This window comes from Euprymna scolopes, chromosome 25 (genome assembly GCF_053919585.1).
Source record: "Euprymna scolopes isolate OS-2025 chromosome 25, ASM5391958v1, whole genome shotgun sequence".
Taxonomy (NCBI): Eukaryota; Metazoa; Mollusca; class Cephalopoda; order Sepiida; family Sepiolidae; genus Euprymna; species Euprymna scolopes.
In genome coordinates, this window is record NC_136506.1 from 68818531 (window position 1) to 68839602 (window position 21072).

A 21072-nucleotide genomic window follows, 5' to 3' on the forward strand; every position below is an offset into this window, starting at 1 on the left:
CTCAATCTCATTGAAAATCTTTGGCGATGGATGGCAAAAGAAGTGTTCAAGGATGGAACCCAGTATGATTCGATAAAGGAACTTTCTGATTCAGTTTTCAGTACATGGGATAAAATTCCTTCGCAACTGATAAAAAACTTAGTCGCAAGCATGCCGAATAGAATTTTTGAAGTAATTCGTAATAATGGAGGCTATACTAAATACTGAGATCCTTTTTAGTAATTTATAATTGCCTTTTGTTAGATAAATTATCAGCAGTCTTATCATTTTGACGAGGTGAAAATGTTTGTTTTTTAAAAAATAATTATTAGATCAGGGTTAAGGTTTCGAATGACGCAGATTTCATTTTTTTCCATCATATTTTCCCTTTTGGCAATGGTTTCAACCATTTGTTTGATTAAAAATTCGATATGCTTAAACGCTTACTTTCTTAAGTGGTCTTATGATTTGGACCAGGACTGTAGCTATAAAAGTGAACGTGTCTGTCTGTCTGTCTGTCTGTCTGTTTGTCTGTGTGCGTGTGTGTATATTTTCCTTCGCAATAATAATAAAAGTGTTAATTTTTAATCTACAGATTCAAAATTTGATATACGGGGTACTGAAATTTGGGAAAATCTATATGATCGGTTTTCGGCCAGATATTTCGCTGTTAAGATGTCAAAGTTCAATGATTTGATCTTTAAGAACTCTACCAAATTCCTCCGACAATTTTGGGTCTAAACACTTGAAATTTTAGATATAGGTTCCTTGGACATGGATCTAACTTAATAACTTGATTTGATTGAGCCCAAAACAATAAATGTTAAGGGGTCATAATAGGGGTCAAAGTTAAAAAATTTACCTTTTTTTTGTTTTTTTGTTTGTTTGTTTGTTTTTCTTTTTGCTCAGCATACACCTCCAAACACCCGGGGAACGCCGGGCACCCATGCTTGTTTATATATAAACACACGGTAACATCAAATCCATGTATTGGATGAAATACGGAAGATTTTTTTGCTTGCAAAATATGACTTCATTAATATTATAATTTTCTTTGTAATCCATTTATTCCTCCGTGTAGGCTTTGTGTTTTGCTGGTCATGTTTATTTGCATTTGTTCTATTGTATTCTGTTGCTTGGAATGTAAAAGCCAATATTCGTAGAATATCGACCGTGTAGCCCACGTTGCGATCAAAAGAGCCCTTGTGAGTCATGGGCCCCTAAAACTTTTTTTTCTTAACGCCACGGCTTTTATATTTGTTTAGTTTTATTTTTCCATGATTTTGTTTGCTGTACGTGGCAAATACAAACATTGTCAAAATGTAGTTATAAGGAAAAAAGAAGTGTAATCTTACTAATAACTGATATTAATAAAAGGAAAAGGAAGTATAATAATGTATGCAAATTTAAATTTTATGAGCAAAGAAAGAGAGGCTTAATGTCAATAATCTCTATTATATAAAAGACACTTTGTGTGTGTGAGTGTGAGTGAGAGAGAGAGAGAGAGAGAGTTCTTTCGTCATAGGTTCCAAAAGAGCTGAGTCTATCGTTTGCAAAGTTCACAAAAAACTAATTTATATGTCTGGCAGTGTTCTTAGATATGTTTTGTACAGAAATTCATTGGATAAGTATCGAAAATCGAAAAATCCGATCTTAAAAATAGCTTTTCTCTTTTACAGATGAAAAAGAATTATTTTTTTGCAGGGGAATAATACACTTGTGGAGGATGATCTGTCGATTTTAGCTTCACTGGTAATTTAAAAATCAATAAATATTTATTATTTTATCATTATTACCAGCAATGGAAGATTTTGCTTTAAACAAAATCAAATAAAAAAAGACAATTAAAAGAATCGATTTGGCATCGGAAAATAGGTATTAATTTTTTCGATCCTGAGACTCCGAAATCTTCCGATTTTTCTTTGGCTATTTCACAAACACAGCCTATTTTAAATGACCAAAAAGAAATCAATATTATGTAACCGTCTGGATAAACTTGCTATCTGATAAGAACTTATGCATTTCTAAAAAAAATAAAAGAAAAGAAAAGAAAATGAAAATCGCAAGACAAAATGAAAGTATTCATTTCTTTTTATTTGCTATGGTGGCGGTTGTTAAGAGGAACAAAAATAACTATTATTTCAGCTGCTGACAACGCCGTCGGGCAAAGAAAGAGAGAACGACTCTAGAGCCATTATAAAGAAACAGAGAAAAAGCATTCTGCTGACGAGGACTGTTTCAGCTTTTGGCAACACACAGCTGTTGCGGCGAGACGACCCTTACGATTAGATGCCAAAAACAAATTGCGCCACCTGCCGACGTCTCAACAAAACACAAACCTATGTTAAATTATGTATCAGTGAAAACATTTCTAATGATTAACTATTCCAGCCGCTTATGTATTTGGTGATTAGCAGCGTTGTTGTGAACAAGTCATTAAAATTTAATCACGTTAGTTAGATAAGAATTTACAAAAATAGAAGGGGACTGACACAAAACTTAGTTTGACTGCGATAAAACGTTTACGAGAAGCGTTCCAACAGTAATGCCTCCTACTTTTATTCCGCTCAAATTGATCTGAGGGACTGCAAATAGAATTGCTATGATTACTGCATTCATGACCGGAAAGTTTCATCTTTCCATTGCAGATATTGACTGTGTAAGTCTCCAAGAAAGAAATCCCAGTTATGAATGTGCGTCAGAAGCAGAAATACGTCACTTAGTTCTTGCATGCAGAGAAATTGGAACTTATCAACATTAACCGGCGCCTGTTGAACGTTTACGAAATCTATGTAGTAGACGTCAACACAGTAAAGAGATGGGGTCGTCGATTGTAGAGTAGTGACAGGGATGTGAGTGACAAACACCCATATACAGACACTTACATACCCTCCCCCCACATCGCTGGTGAAAGTGCATTAAGAATTGTGGTGACTATGTAGAAAAATAGATTCTGGAGCACAATAGTTCACTCGTAGTAATGGTACCACTCCGAACTTGCTAGCCCTAACTCTTTCGTTGAAATTAAGATGCATTGCTTTTGGAAAGTCCATCCTATATATATATATATAACTATAAATATATTTATATATATATATATATATATATATAAATTCGTATTTCTGTTTGTTTGTTTGTTCACAATTTGATTAATATATACAAAAGTTTCCTTGCTACATTCTTTCGTTTATTTCTATATATAGTATCATTCTTGCAAAATATATGATTAAGAGATCATGTCATTTACATAATACATTTTAAAAATCGATTTTATCAAATAGCGGTATCTTAATTAACATTTCTAGCGAGAGAATTGTGTTAAATGTTTTATTTAAAATTGTTATTCAATAAATTTCAAACAATAATTATATTGGATATTGATAATATATTTAATTTAACTTATTTAGAATTCCAACATTGATTAAAAAAAACTTGTTTAGAGTTATTTGTCCCTCTTTGTTTGTTTTTATTATTCTTTAAACAGAAATCGGCAAATTTTTACGATGTGACCTAGCGTCGTTTAACACCTAAACAAAATAATGATCTACTGCCCCCCCTCAAAATTCAACAATTTAAACTTTTTTCTTTCGTCACGTTAATCTCATTGATTACAAACTTAACTTGCTGATTAACAAAAATAATTTTTACGACGTGACCCAGCCTTGTTTAACCCCTAAAAAATGCAGACCTGCGTTTTTTGGTCTAATACGCCCAAACAGACTTTATAAATAATATAAAATAAGAAATTTTGAAAAGAAAATTTACATTTTAGAGTGGGGGATCACTTTTCTATATGAATGTAACGTAAAGTGAGCACCCACTTTTTGGCCACCAAGCGTTCAAGGAAACGTCATTTCTAGCATTTTTTTCTAGTTTGGCGATCGAGTGGGGTGAGGTGTGGGGCAAAACATGACAAATACAATTTGTTTTTTTGTGTGGGGGGAATTACATTTGAAACATAAAATAACGATAAATTTAATTAATTTTTTGAGACCATTCTGCACTTTCACCTATCTATTTTATAAACAAAACGAACCTCAATATATGTAAAATTCAATGGGGGGGATTACGTTAGAAACATAAAATGACAAAAAAATTTCATTTAATTTTTTTTTTTAATTAATTTTTGGTAGATTTCATTATTTTTTAGGGTTCTGCCTACTTGCCTATTTTTTTTTTGTTTGTTTGTTTTTTGTTTTTGTTTTTTTGCGATCGAACGGGCATTCGCTGCTATATTTATTGAAACAAAAGTTGTAATGATTTATTTTTATTTATTTATTTTTGGGGCGTCGGTTCTTTCCAGTGCTCAATTTCCGGAGAATAGTTTCTGCTCTTTGTATCCCTTATGCCGAAACTTCTTCTTTTTGGGGGAGATTACATTTACATGTTTTTATCCGTTCTTTTATTTTTGGAATTGTTGTGGGGGTATCCACGTTGCCCATGATGAAAATGGTGTGTTCCAAAAGGCACTTCATGTCAACCTCGGCAACGCCGGGTACTCATGGTAGTATATATATATATATATATATATATATAGAGAGAGAGAGAGACAGAAAGTTTATATTTTTTATAAATTAGCGATTAAAAAGAAAGAAAAAAGATAAACCTCGAGACGTCTTTCAACCGATACATTGTCAAGAGAAAACATCGCCGATTACGATTAAAAAACGAAAAAGAATTGGTAAATATCGTTTAAAAAATAATTTTTGTTTGTTTTTCACAAGCGTGGGGTGGGGAAATGGGAGAATAGACAAAAAAAATAATTTTCGCCAATATCAGGGTATTAAAAGAAAAAAGTCACACCCAAAACTCGAACAAATATCGATAGAATGTAGGCAGATAATTCATATACACATTCACAGTAATGAGTATAAAAACAAATTAGAATTGTGTGTGTATATATATATATATATATATATATATATATATATATATATATATATATATATATATATATATATATATATATGTAAAAGAGATTTAGAAGGCTGTCACAATGCGAGGAATGAATTATAGTCGCTGTTGGTAAGAGGAGACGAGAACTAGTGGCGATTTACAAATCAATAAGTACATATATATATAAATATATATATATATATATATAGATATATATTATATTTTTTATTATTTTTTATTTTTTCATATATATATATTTATTCAGTTCTATGGTAAAATGTCTTGCTTGTATTCATGCGACGTATTCCATTAATAATTTCGGAAAAGTTTTCCCTTTTCAAATGATGTGCGTAACAGGTCGATTCAAAGCATGCTGGATGAAGGGCCGGAGAGCTCCTTAAACAATTCCACCTTATACTTTATGTGAGAGCTCTTTCTGCCTACAGAGCGAAGGCTTACGCATCGTAGCACACAAAACCTCCAAAATATCCAGTAAATGTTTAGAGCGAGCCCTCTGTACGATACGAAATTATTACACCTCGATCTAGTAGCTAATCAAAAGGGAGTCTTAAAGCTATCCTTGATTATAATCGCCCACTTTACTATGTTTAATTAGAAAAGTAGTTGTGTCTTACGATACGTGACCAAACGGCTTTCACTGAATTCTAGCCTTGAAAGCGTTCGTTCAATTACAAACTTCTCGTTCCTCATATGAAAACCAGCCGATATTTATTCTCTATTCATTTCTCTAATAAAAGAAAGCAAATGCTTTGAAAGTAGAAATAGAAGAAGTTAACCATTCAAAAAGAGAACACAGTGCCAAAATATCTATGGACTTTACAAGCAGTGAAAGCAGGGCGTTTCAGTGAACGTTTAAATAAACTTACGGTTATCTTATTTCAACGGAATTCCTCTGACGTTTCTTTCCACGCAACAAACATGTGCCAAATAGAAACTCTTATCGCTGTAAAGTATTCAATGATCAGATTCACTCAAGTCTTCTCATATAAGTAAAACAAGTCGTAAAAATCCTTCAGATAAAATTTCAAAAACGAGCATTTCTTTTCAATAAACACTGAAAACTAAACAAGTGAAGCATGCATAGTCCCCCGTGAGTGCACAGTGAACGAGGCGTTAAAAAACGACTAAGTTCATTCCCCCCCACACACCATTTCGCCCCCAATGTCCCCAGAGGACGTCAAATACTGATGAAAATGAACAAACGGTCCAGTTTTAGATCTAGAGATATGTAAATTTGAGTTCTGCACCATACAAAAAAGAAATGACTAAGTTGATCATTGCCCCCCCCATTAAGCCCCAGAAGTCCCCAAGGCCTGAACATACTTAAATTTGAGTTCAGCACTATTCAAAAACTGCTTAATATACATACACAGAAAATTTTGGGCAAATATAGTAAAATAGTCCCAAAAATTGAGTGTTTTTATTAGCCCTAAAAAGAGCCCATGGGGCACCCACTAGAGTTATCGCAAACAAAATTATATAGTTAGTTACTACTTTTCAGAAAGTTTTATAAAAACCCAAGACATCATTTTGAGTTTAATAAACACGAAAATGTGGGGGGGATAATCGAATTTTCTCGGAAAATCCGTTCGGTTACTTTTTCATTCATGTCATGTTTAATGTTTGTGCAAAATTTCAAAAAATTCCAAAGCGTAGTTATTGAGAAAAGTACGGGCAGACGAACGGACGAACGGACAAGGGTGAATTTACAGGTCCACCCTCCTTTTGTCGGGGGACCAACAAAAGCTTTTATAACTTTATATATCAGACCGATAAGCAGAAAACATAGTAATAATAGTGTCATGTAGTCATCTGGCCCTAATTTTCTGTTATATGTAGTCACTTTGCTAATGTGATTTGTTCAATAATGTTTGGTTTAATTAAACATTATTTCTCTGAATTTTTTAGATGAGGAATTATTGTTCGTATTATTTGAATTAATCGGACTAACGTTCTCATTGTGAGTGTTATTTACACAACGTTTTGGTGGGTACAACTTTCGACCTTCATCAGGTGTAATAGGTGCCATGATGAAAATTTCTCAATTTCAAACATGGCAGTACATACACCTGAAGAAACGTTGTCGAAATAACACATAATAACACCTTATTAAGTAATACTACGATTCTTAATTTTAAATGAGGATTGATAATTCTGTATTATTTGGATTATTCAGACTACTGTTCTCATCTTGAATATTATTTTTACATTTTTGGGCTTTCACTCTTATCATCTCCTCAAATGATTACGAGAAAAATAAACAATTGTGTTTCGGATTTGTTTCAATAAGGATCTATTATTTATGTCAGTTGTATTCTGACTGTAAGTTATCAAATTTACCAAATTTTCATTACTAATGATTACTATATTGTCCAATGTCTACTGTACACTCTTTAACCCTTATCCTTGAGTGACCTCTTGGCCTTGATAAGTGGTGATGCCTATTTAAAAAAAAAACGCCACCAGGTTTCAGTCTCTTGGACTCCAAAATAGACTAACCTCAAAGTAAACGTTTCAAGAACCCAATAGGGAATAGATGGGGGCACAAGCCTGGCTGACCAAAAAAGTCTATCCCTATTCCGACTGTTATTGGTTATAATGTACACAAACTTTAACACGATATAAACTCTGACCTTCTTTAGTTGCATCATTTCTAACTTAGGAATCTAATTTTACGTTTGTTCATCCCAAACAAACATATTGCTACTAAGGCGTAAGGTGCGTAAGGTTCTATGGCCATATTATATATATGAGGGCAACCTGGGTGAGGAGATGGGCGACAAGATATTTGTTTTTTTACATTTAAATATCTTCTTCTTGATATGGTCAGAAAAGCATGAAGTATGGAGAGAACTCCAAAAGAAAATTGCCAGAGTAAGAAATATACTAGAATAGGAAATCTTCCAGCATATGGACACATCCTCAGTGAAAGGGTATGATGGTGTGTTGGGTTGGTGGCGTTTACCTTGAAGAGGTACAAGTGAAATAAATTCTTTGGATCACATTTCGTGGAAGCACTCGTAAAATGGGAGAGAGGTGCGAAATCGCGGCGATACGATAGGGGCTAAACATTGGGAGACACTGCGGGATATATTAGGTAACAAATTCTGTTCTGCAACCTGTTCGAGAGTGTATGATGGACAAGCCAAAATGTGGCAACAATACAGTATGCATGGGCGAATTGTGGCTTTACATAGATATAAGATACGAAGTTTTTTTGCCGGGCGGGGAAGTTCACCTCCTTTTCGGTAGCGTTCACCTTGGTAATATTTATGCTAAACTCATGAATCTATGCATAATTTCGAATTGAATGCTTTTTTTTTCATTCATGGGAGTAGATAATTCGATACTGTATGGACTCATTTGGGCCTGATATGTAAAAGTTAAAAGTTAAGATTAACAATCAGGTTTAATTATGAATCTTGTGGATGTTAAAGGTTCAATCCCGGTTACAGGTACTAATAACAAATAATAAAATATTAATTACAACTTCTATCTGATAAATTATGCCGAACGAGAAGAACTCTACCTCCGTGAATCAGAAAAGAGTTTATTTCGAAATCCTGTATATTATGTTTCAGAATTTTTTTAGATATTGATTGTTTGTTCGTATTATTTGATTTTTCGAACTATTGTTCTCATCTTTGGTGTTATTTTCACGACTTTTCGGGTGATGTAACCATCAATCCTTTTCGGGTGCATCTTGCGGAATTCTGGAATATGCATGGAATTTTCAACGAAACCTTTTATTTAATCGACAGGATAGCAGGCTCTTGTTTGCGGACCCGTAATGTACAAAATACTTGGTAAAATTCCGTTGTAAGTTACATTCTTCTGGAAGTTGAATGTTCAATGCTCAATATGGGCGACACTAATAATACATATGTAATTTTAATTGGAATTCATTATTGAGATGAGTATTATTTATTAATTTATTTATTGCGGACTATTATCCTCATCTTTCTTAGTTGTTGTTTCACGTTTCGGCCATATTGAGATGAGTATTATCCGGTTGCAGTTACCACCTGATGAAAGCCAGAGGAATAGTTGGCCGAAACGTCGTTAAACAACAACTAATAAAGATGAGAATAATAGGCCGCAATAAATAAATCAATAAATAATACTCATCTCAACAATGAATTCTAATTAAAATAATATATATATTATATATACCATTCGGTACAGACTCGACCATGAAAGATCAGATAACGAACAAGCATGGATTTATAAGACAAAAAAAAAAAATCTTGATCGCCCTTCGGGGCCCGTGGATATAGACGTTGTATATCTACGGTTCCAGGTGAGAATTGTCTGAAAATAGCGGTTTAAGTCCTACCCAAAGCCGGCCAGAGGCTTACTTGGACCAAAATGTAGTGAGACGACAACAACTATGGAAGGTAGTAATTGTAAGGATGCAGTTAGGAGATTCGGAGTTCCTATCCCGTCGCGGTTACCAGACGAAACAACAACTAAAAAAGATGAAGATAATAGTTCGCAATAAATAAATTAACTAATAATACAATTGCCAATTTCTTCGGACTTCTATCCAGTTATGGCTGACGGAACGAGAGCATTTTACCGGCGTTATATAAATAAATGGTTCCGTCCGAAATTCCGTGCAAATTCCACAGTTCAACAGAAAGATTCCAGAGTTCGTAAAATTCACCTGAAGAAGGTCGGGTGTTAAATCGACCGAACGTTGTGAAAATTATATTCAAGATGAGAACAGTAGTCCTAGAAATCCAAATAAAATGAATTCTGTATATGTTCCCTAGTTCCTGATAAATATTCTAGAGTTGGGAAACACGCACCTGCAATTTTGCGGAATATACATCGGCTGAAACGTTGGGCAAATTATACCTTAAATGGGAATGATAGTACGGATACTTCAGAAAATTACGAAACACCATTGTTTTGAAAGGCGTGGTCGCCAACTTTCAATTGTGAAGATAGAACAAGAAAAGAAATACGAACAAAAAAAACAAAGAACAGAAATAGTTCCATAATAATCACTGATAAAAAAAAAAAAACACGTGCAATATAATAAGTTTCTTTAAAGCAATTTTCAAATTTAGCACGAAACTCTCAAACGTTAAAGAGATAATAAACAAGATGACGCTTAAAATATAGTTGTCATCGAATCGTTAATATAAATTTCAAATCTTTTGTGCAATCAAGGCATATTTAGTAGAAATAAACTTCTGTCCACGCTTTATTATTTACCCGGCTTCAGTCATGAAGATCAGTCTGAATTGGACAGTAATCAACGCACGGCTGAAGCTTTTTGTTTGTTTTATTTTTACTTTTCTACTCCAAATAAGGTATACTAATACTTGGAATATAAGGACTTCTATTTAGGATCGAGTCCAACAATGAACCGTGTGGAATTGAGCAGTGAGACGTCTGTTCACATTACACTGAATTTCTTGCAAGCTAAACGTTACGTAACATACAACCGCAACCGAGATTGAACTCACTACAGGAGTTCATAGTGTAATTCAAATCTTGTCCATAGCCGAATACTTGACGATTCGCCAGGTCTATCAAGGCTATTTTTTATCGTCACACCATCACTACACGGGGTGCCTACCACGGTTTAAGAGAGACACATCTACTCTCGAGAAAAGGATAGACCGCACCAGTTTCCCAACCTGGTATTTTACCTCGCAGTACATACAGCGCCTCGCCTTTCGAAATGATCACCCATCTGGTACTGGCCAGGCTCAGTGTTGCTTAATTTCGGAGATCTGTGTCAATGTGATTGTACCCTATGCTGTTTGTAATCTAGTACAGCCAAGAAAGCAGGAAGGTAATTCCAAAGTCTAGCAGTTCGAGGAATAAACTATCAGAGTAAAAGGTGTTCTGACATCTAGAGATATCGAGAGTGAAGGGGTAGGATTTTGCTGCATGTCGCATTATTTGGGGTAGTACGCCAAGGTGGCATAAATTCCATTTGTTCATCAGGGTATATTCGTTAAAGTACTTGTATGTATTTATTTGCTTCCGCATGAGAGCAAATTAAACACAAGGTCGTTTTTTTTAATATGGGCGGAGGGGAGCACTCTGGGAGGGTCCAAATAAATAGCAATTGCCTGGTATGAAGGCTTCCCCCACATTGACCAAACCTCATTGACATACTTGATTTTATGATTGCTGTTTCACGAATGCGCATGCGTGAATAGTTCACATTACAGATTACTTAAGAATAAGCAGTTTTTTTAATATTGTTTTAACTACCTTGTGATACATCTTCTTTAGATCTGAATGGGTTTAATTTTATTAATCGAAAATCTTACAGCATTTTTTCTTTTGTTTGTGTGTGTGTGTGTGTTTGCGTGCGTGTGTGCGTGCGTGTGTACTTTTAAGAGATTAATACAAGGAGACAACTGTGTGTTATTTTTTTGTTTGTTTTTCTGTAGTTTTATCAAACATGGCATCTGTTTCGGAATAAATTCGCCTATTTCAGCTGGCCATTATTCTTTCGCTCGGGTAAAACGTTGATGTGCAAAATAAGTTGGCTATGTGCCTATTCCTTTTTCGTCTCCTCCCTTTTTTTCCTTCGATCGTAATGCATATATATGCATTTCATTCGGTGAAGCCATGCCGAAGTAACGGCTTAAATGTTGACGCGACATTAACTCGACACGTGAGTCGTCAGTATGCATACGTGTCCTGGTTTGTTTATTAACATGACGAAACCGCTTCTACACTATATATATATATGTATATGTATATATATATGGAAAGAGAGAGATAATACGAAAAAAGTAAAGTTACATAGAGACTTTATCACATTATCAAGTCAATAGGGGTAACAGAAAGAGGAATAATGGAGAAATCTCTTTAGGCCATGGCATATCGAAGCTAACTGCTTCTCATCAGAAAAAAAGAAGAAAAAAAAAGAATTTGGTGGGGACAGGATATTTTTACGGAAACATAAATCGTAAAATTGCCAACTCATTAATGAAAGAGCTGTAATGGAAAACTCCAGGAAATAGCCAAAGGTTATAAAAAAACGTGAGTCTTTGAATTTTCAACAAAATTTTATATATATATATATATATATAGGGTGTCCATAAAATTCGTGTGCACTTTAAAAAAATTATAACTTTATTTATATTTGCGATAGAAATAATCTGTAAAAAATGTTATAAAGTTTCATGTATCTAGTTTTAAGTATAGTTATTGAATAATTTTCTACCACAAAATTCGTAACAATTTTTAGATAAGTAAAAAATAAGTAAAAAATATTTTCTTTTGTTTTTCAGAATCAGTTTGATCCCATGGTTTCAATTGAGGAAAAAGTAAACTGTGTCCTTTGGTTGGCTGAATTGAAATCTACTATTGCTGTACAAAGAAAGTTTAGAATTCAATACAATAAAAAAGCGCCTCATAGGAACACCATCGTTAAATGGATGAACAAATTTAAAGAGACAGGCTCTGTCCATGATAAACCACGGTCTGGAAGGCCATGTGTCAGTGACGAAAGTGTTACTTTCATAGAAGAATCCTTTACTGCAAGTCCAAGAAAGTCTGTAAGACGGGCATCATTGGAGCTCGGGCTGCCAAAGTCTACTGTGCATAAGATTCTACGGGCAAAACTTCATATGAAAGCTTACAAAATTCAATTACATCAACAGTTGTTAGAAGAGGATTATTATGTACGGCTAACTTTCTGTCACCAGTTCAATGAAAAACTTTGCAATGATGGTGCATTTGTGAACAATTTACTGTTTTCTGATGAAGCAACATTTCATATTAGTGGCAAGGTCAACAGGCATAATTGCCGAATTTGGGAAACTGAAACTGTTGAACATGAACTCTCTTAAAGTTAATGTGTGGTGTGCTTTGGGAATAAATCGAATCATAGGACTATATGTTTTTGAAGATCGTGTTATTAACAGTAACAGCTACTTAGATATGTTGCAGAATTACTTTATTCCGCAACTAATTAAACCATTAAACTTGAAAGATGATACAGTGTTTTAACAAGATGGAGCTCCTTGTCACTTTGCTCGGCGTGTTAGACAGTTTCTAAATCAGGAATTTCCTAACAGATAGATCGGAAGGGGTGGGCCATTTCATTGGCCTCCACGTTCGCCAGATTTGACTCCATTAGATTTTTTATGGGGATATGTGAAAACAATTGTGTATGCAACCAAACCTAGTTCATTGGAAGATTTGAAAGCTAGAATAACTAATGTGATTTCAGACATTACTATAAATCATTTGGCAAGCTTTTGTTGGTAAATTTACTTACTTTCCACCTTATCACCTTTAAAACGACAGCTTATAAAGGTTTTCCAGTTTGCTGAAAACGTATAGGGTAACCTGGGGCAATTCCATACCCACTCAGCTTAAAGCCGTTTAGTTTAAGGGAATAATTCAATGCTTTAGAGAACTCTTCTCAAGGAGATGCGTATGCAGGTGACTTTCTCTCAAAGAACTGCAAAATCTTTGAATTGCTAATGATGAAGGGCATGTGGTAAGTCAAATAAAATTTCAATAAAAGCTTAAAAAATATATATTTACTTCTTTGAAATCAATTTTACATATTATTTCTATTGCAAATATAAATAAAGTTATAAATTTTTTAAAGTGCGCACAGACTTTATGGTCACCATATATATATATATATATATATATATATATATATATATATATATATATATATATATATATATGAAGTTACCCGGGCAAAACATAATGTCAGTCAGAGAGAGATTAGTAACATACTATTTAAAATAAACCAGATCTTGTTACAAAAAAATGACCACATATTGGATTTAGGGAAGCACAAAACATATCCATCTTGCTTTATGAAAATCAAACGCGAAGTAACTTACATAACTTAAAAGGGGAATAACCCTCGTAGCTTCATTAAGTAAGCTTACTTCCGGTTTTAAACGAAACTGCTGTCAGCTAATAATAATTGAAACTAAATTAAATATGAATTCAATTAAAAATAAATTAAATAAATCAACGTGACACGTTATTTCTACATAAAGCAATTACAGAGATTCTAATACAACTAATAGCAATAACGTACTAATTATTAAAATAGATGTTCTTTAATATAATATGCAAATGGCGGCATTCATTCAACGTAGATTTCTTATTTTATTAGTGTTTTTAAGAATAATAAATAAAATTTTATTTTTTTACGCCCAAACAAAAATATGGGCGATTTTCTAAGAAACAAGATCTCCAAGGGGGGGGGGCGTTAAGTTAACTGTATTATAGTTTTAAAAATATCCACCACAAATATACGTGAATATGTAAGCGATAAACATAAGTAGCAAAATTGTTATGGCTTCGTAGCGTAATGGAGTAGAAGCCGGACTTTTTTTTTGTGAACTGCGAAATCGTATTACCCTTTGTATTGCTAATGATGGAGGGCATGTAGAAAGTTAAATAAAATTTCAATAAAAGCTTAAAAAATATAGATTTACTTCTTTCAAATCCATTTTACAGATTATTTCTATTGCAAATACAAATAAAGTTATAATTTTTTTAAAGTTCACACGGACTTTATGGACACCCTGTATATATATATATACATGAAGTTACCCGGTCTAAACATAATGCCAGTAAGAGAGATTGGTATCATACTATTTATGAGCTCTGGGGTTCGATTTCTAGAAACAGTCAAACGGGACCCAAAACATGCTTGTTCGTAGATTACTGTTTTTAAAAAAAAAAATGATGAATAAATAAAATATTGTTTGTTTACGTCCAAACAAAAATATGCCCGATTTTCTAAGAAACAAGATTTCAAAGGCAGAGGCGCTAAGTTTACCTTATTATCGTTTAAAAAAATCAACAACAAATATATATATACATATATATATATATATATATATATATACATATACATATATATATATATATATATATATATATATATATATATATTCACTAGTCAACCAAGGATGCCCGGATGTTCTACAGTTTTATAATTATATAGATAAGGCTGCTAAATAATATAGGATTCTGAGATGGTAAAGTGATGTGAAGTATGAAGAAAAACATACAACCAAATGTTGCATTTAAATTATAAATCATTGTATATAATTTTTTTTTCCAAACATTTTTCACGTATCAATATGAACATACTGTTTAATATAACCGGGATGATAATATATATTTAATAATTTCGATAGATACCTCAATTTAATAAAAAAAAAAACAACCTGAAAGTATGCTTAAAAACATAATGAATAAAAATTCAGAACCGCATATATATATATATATATATATATATATATATATATATATATATATATCAAAGTTTAAAAAAAATGGACCTATGCGGTCTCTCAGACAATTTCTGGTCTAAACATTTGAAATTTTACATAAAGAGTATTCAGAGATAGGGCCAGCGTTTTAATCGGTTTGGGTTGAAAAATTTAGTTACCAATATATAAATGTATGTATGTATGTATGTATGTATGTATGTATGTATGTATGTATGCATGTTTGCATATATCAGTATCGTTTTGAAGTTCAACATTTCAAACAACAAATATCGAAAAATTGGCTAAAAATATTAATATCTTCACCTTCAACTTGGCATTTTTCTACAGGGAGGTCGCTTTTTTTGGCCAATATTTTTTAAAGTCATCCTCTCCTTTCGATTGTCTAGCCTTAATTAAAATCTACGTCGCTTCCGGTTTGGCGGTGGTCGTAACAGCAAAGACGTCAAGTTTTTTCCCGTTCTTTTCCTCTTTCGGGGTACGGGTTCGAGCCTGCCTTTCTAGTACAAACTTTTTTTTTTGTCAACACACACATCTAAACACCCGGGCAACGCCGAGCTGAAATGCTATATATATATATATATATATATATATATATATATATATATATATATATATGTATTCGCTGCTTGTAATTTTATCTGGATCCGCGCATCTGTACGTGTGACCTTGTACTAAATCAATCGGCTCTTTGTCATGTTTAAATAAAAGAATTTTATTTTCCTTACATTATCCATTGGATCCTTTTGAAAATCTGAATGAAAATTTATTTACAAATAATGAATTTCATAGTCGAACTTTTCATATTTCCTTACTCATTTTATGTCTATACATTACCTGATATCATTCACGCTTACGATTTCTTTTCAGTTTCAAACATTTTCGATTTCAAAAATTGTTTCTTACCTGAAAAAAAGAAAAAAAAAGAACAAAAATATGTTAACTTGAAAAGAAAGAATTTGTAAAGAAACAGTATATGAATAAACAAAACATTTTCCAATTTCAAAGGTAATTATTTCTTCGTACGGCAAAACCAGAAAAATAATTGGCTTCTTACCTCCTTTTGAGGTTTAAGGTTGATGTTTTAGCTTGATTCCATTTGGTTAGGCGTGAATCTCTTAATGAAAACATGAATATTATAACTTTGATGCAAGTCCGTCATTCAAGATACGTCTAAACATTTTTATATGATCTTCGTACATTTTGATCGTCCGTCACGCTTGTTTGAAATAGTATTTTTGTCGGTCTGTCATGTAATAGTTGGCAATATTATTTTGTTAATTTGTTACATTTAAGTTTCCATAGCATATTGTTTGGTTTGTCATATTTAAGTTTGAAGTAGGATTTTTCTTAGTATATCACATTAAGGTTTTAAATAGAATATTTGTTTTTTTCTTACTTTGGAGTCATCACTTATCAAATCACAAAGGCCACTCGAGGATAATAGTTAATGAATGTAAGGTGGTAGTGTAGAATTGTTAATGTTGTAAATTAGGTGGTATTTGATTATTTATGGCGTTTTTAAATTTGATTTTTGTTGATCTGTAACATTTAATTTTGTAAATTGAATTTTGTTGGTTTGTCATAATTAATTTTGAAATAGCATTTTTGTTGGTCTGTAAGGCTATTTTTTTAAATAAGACTTTTTGGTTTGCTACATTAAAGTTTGACATAGCATTTTTGTTTTTAACGGTATTATTTAAAATAAGACTAGTATTTTCTATTGTCTGCCATGTTCGAACAGCATTTTCTTTAGTTTGTCCCGTTTAAGTTAGATATAAAATTTTCTTGTGTTTGAATTAAAAATGGCAGTTTCTTTATTCTGGCACATCTAACTTTAAATGGTATTCATGATGGTCACTCGCCCGTACCTTCAAAATATGAATTTGAAGGTCAGTTACATTTAAGTTTGAAATAGCATTTTTTGACGTCTGGCATTCTTTACTTAAATTTTTATCTGTCTTTTTTTTTACACAGTGGTCGGTCACCACTTATCAAGGCCCGGAAGCTACTCAGGGATAAGGGTTATTGCAAGTACAAGTCTGTTACATTTAAGTTTCATATAAACTTCTCTTCAGTCTGTAACATTTATACATGAAATAGCATCTTGCGTTTGTTGCTCACCATTAAGTTTGAATTAAGTTTTTTGACGGTATGTTACGTTTAAATGTAAAAAGCAATTTTGTTGGTTTGCCATTTGGAAGTTGTAAATTGCATTTTTGTCGATCTGTTACATTAAAGTTGAAGTGGGGAATCCTGTAGGAAGATATGTGTTCATATTTCATTTGCTGCATACAGTCGCCGAAAAAAAAGCAGTAATGGTACTCCCAAAGGCAATCAGTCGGAGGTAAGAAGGTTAATAATTAGAAAAAAATTTTTTTGCATTTTTTGGACAGTTACAGTAAAAAGGTGAGATTTTGGTTCTAGTCGAGGACGTATTATATTGGGAGAGAGATATAAGTTCAGTAAGTTCGTCGGATCATATTCCGTGAAAAGTACTTGACAAACAAGTACAGAATAAATTGAACTACTCCATCTTAACAACAGATTGAATGGACGTATCTTAAAAACGTATTGAATTGACGCATTTTAAGAACATCTTGAATGGATGCATCTTAAGAATAGATTGAATGGACGCATCTTATGAACAGATTGAATGGACGCGTCCTAAGAACAAATTGAATGAACGTATCTTAAAAACGTATTGAATTGACGCATTTTAAAAAACACATTACATAAACGCATCTTAAGAATATATTGAATGCGCGCAATGTAAGAACAATTTGAATGGGCACATCTTAAGAACAGATTGAATGGACGTATCTGAAGAATAGATTAAATGGACGCATCTTAATAACCGATTGAATGGGCGTATCTACAGAACAGATTGAAAGGGCGTACGTTAGAAATGCTCCTGTCTTTCTTAATGCTTTTCCTAGTAGAATGCATCAAAGACAATATAGACTTTATTTAATTTTTCTGTTTGATACCGACACTTTCATGTTCTCTTAAGCCAAACACGAGACATCTGTTCGAATGACTTCTGACACCAGACACAATATTTTTATAACATCAGAATTTGAACTCATTTCAGATAACCTGTATAAATTTTCTTCTCTTAGTGAAGAAGCAATTCAAAGTGTTTTACATTCTTGACTTGTTTTCCGTTTGTATATAAAAAAGCGCGTAAAAAACAAATAACTCTAAGTGCATTGTATTAAGAGAAGGTCACTTATAAGAATTACCTTTCACTAAAAGCCATTTTAGAAAAGCGCGCATTCTATTTTTTAATTTATTTATTTGTTTTTATTTTACTTTTTTTTGCTAATGAAACAAAGAACAAGTCGCATTTCAATATATATATATATATATATATATATATATATATATATATATATATATATATATCGTATATTTCGGCGTAAAAGACGACCCTTAAAGTTAAAACTAAATCATCTTTAAAAACCAATATTTCACAAGATACCGGGTATTGCAATCTCTAGCCTACACTAAACAAACATGGTTTCGTGAGTTAGCAGTCGTTTTACACAAGCGATATATGATAAATTTATTAAAATTGGTTCCAATTAAAATTTGCTCCGTCTTATCTGACGGTCACCGAAATATACATTATATATACACTGCGTGCCAAATTATTAACATTGTTTTACCAGTTTAAGAAACTTACCGATAGTTTCGGATCAAAACCTTCGGAAACGTTGGCAATGCTGAGCTGTGTGTACTGTGAACCTTTCGTACTGGTCCGCGCAATGTAAACAACTTGCTGAATCCACGGTATTTAAGGTGTGTCAAATTATTAACAAGGCAGTTTGTTTCGTCAATAAAATGGGTTGTGAAGAGAGATTGAGTATTTCTAAAAAGAGTCTTATTACAGAACAGCTAGCAAAATATAAAACTACCCTCGAAATATCGAAAATGATAGGAAGGTACCATCAAACTGTGAAGACATTTGTCAAGGACCCTATAAAGGTACGTAAGAAAGCTGATAAATGTGAATCAAGAGTCGTTTCACGCCGTTCTCTACACCAAATTAAACGTGAAGTTAAGAAGCCTAGGCAGACAAGTCGAAAAGTCTTTGACCAGGCCGGATTAAAGAATTTCTCAAAAAGTAATCAATATCGCCTTCTGAAATAAGTAGCAAAGTCTGTTAAGCCGTGACAACGCCTCTATTAAATCTGTTACATACAAAACCGATAGAAATGGACAGAGAACAACATGAAAAGGGATTTTTCCAAAGTTTTGTTCACGGATAAAGTGCATGTCACTCTTGATGGCCCAGATGGCTGGAGCAAGAGATGGGTCCTAGATGGACGACATCATCATCAGCGTTTATGGCGCCAACAAGGTGGTGGGATTATCAGAGGTATTTTAGTTGGCCCATAGAGAGTCCCAGAAGGCGTAAAAATGATGTCAAATGCTTACATAGCTTTTCTGAAGGAGCACTTTGAACCATGGCTGAAGAAGCAAAAGTTGACGTTCAGAAGAATCATTATTTTTATGCAGGATAATGCTCCCTCACATGCAGCAAATAAAAGCAGAGAGTATTTGCAACAACTGGAGTCGTAAGATAGAGTGGCCTAAAAATTCACCTGATTTGACCCCAATTGAGAAGCTTTGGGGTATCTATGCAAGTGGACGCCAATTTAAGAGCATGTCATTCATACAAAAAAGATCGCATATGCCCTATGTCAACGTAGAAATTGCTATGTAGTTATTGTGTTCTAAGGATTTTTCCTAGTTCATTTAATGTTTGAATATTATTTCAATAAACAAGTTATGGGTATATTGTGTTTTTTTCTCAACCTCATTAATAAACTTGACACACTGAAATTAACAGATATTCCTATTTTTGCCATAGTTTCGTTAATATTGCTTTAAATACTTTTATTATCGGACTGGAGTAGCTGAATAGTATTGTAAGCACTTCTTCAAAGTTCCATAGATTTTTATTTATTATTTTATTTCCTTAAATATTTAAAAAAATGTAAACTCGTTAATAATTTGATACGCAGTGTATATATATATATATATATATATATATATATATATTCCGATTTCCGATTGTCGAATATTCCCAATTGTTAACTATGTGACCCTGCCGACATGGCATTTATATGCATTTAAGTTCATTCAGTGCATGTTGTTATTTCTGATGGTCTTAAGATAAAATACTAGCCTACGAAGACAAGGGTGACTTTGTAATTTGATTACTGTATACGCAATGACCCTTATCCCCGAGTGGCTTCCGGGCCTTGATAAGTGGTGTCTACCTTTTAAAAAAAATTGGTTTCGAATAACTCGACTGGCAGTAATCATCATTTTCTACACTGATGAATGCATATGCATGGAACACTTATGCCTTTGAGTATGAAAACAAATGTTAATATTTATTTGAAAATACCGTAAAAATCATGTAAGACGTGCATTAATTTTTTCAAAATGAAAATAAACCTCTGAAGGGGTGATCCATCAATTTTAATTTCATTAGTTATTAAAAATAGATAAATAAATATTTATCGTTTTATCATTGGTACCAAAAATGGTAAATAAAGTTTTCACATAAATTTTCTGATATTGACAATTCGTATAGATAGAAAACAAATATATATATCCTCTAAATGTATATATACCGACTTATGGTATCTATAATATAAAGCTAAACATGTGTGTGTGTGTGTGTGTGTGTGTGTGTGTGTGTGTGTGTGTGTGTGTCTGTGTGTGTGTCTGTGTGTGTGTCTGGTAACGAAAAAGCCCCTATATGGTTGACTATTTTAAAAAACTGATTACATATAATGATAGAAGATGTATCGAGGATCAGGAATGGGTATGTTTGATCTGGCAGAACGGTGGTTCATAAAAATTGTGGGGTCTGCGTTCGTGCCTGGCCTCCATAGAATGA

The 21072-nt window shown here is 33.0% G+C and overlaps 1 protein-coding gene across 2 annotated transcripts in view; it reads right to left on the reverse strand.

Moving 5' to 3' along the window:
• Positions 1-21072, reverse strand: part of LOC145247422 (uncharacterized) — a 443795-nt gene that overhangs the window by 84601 nt on the left and 338122 nt on the right. Inside the window, exon 2 of one of the 2 annotated variants that reach the window (XM_080109182.1) lies at positions 15845-16058. The exons of the other annotated variant lie outside the window; for it this stretch is intronic. Within the exon in view, the coding sequence (XP_079965308.1) occupies positions 16041-16058 (18 nt within the window). The 3' untranslated portion in view covers positions 15845-16040. Of the gene's footprint in view, positions 1-15844; positions 16059-21072 lie in introns of those variants that run through there. 2 annotated transcript variants of the gene reach the window in all.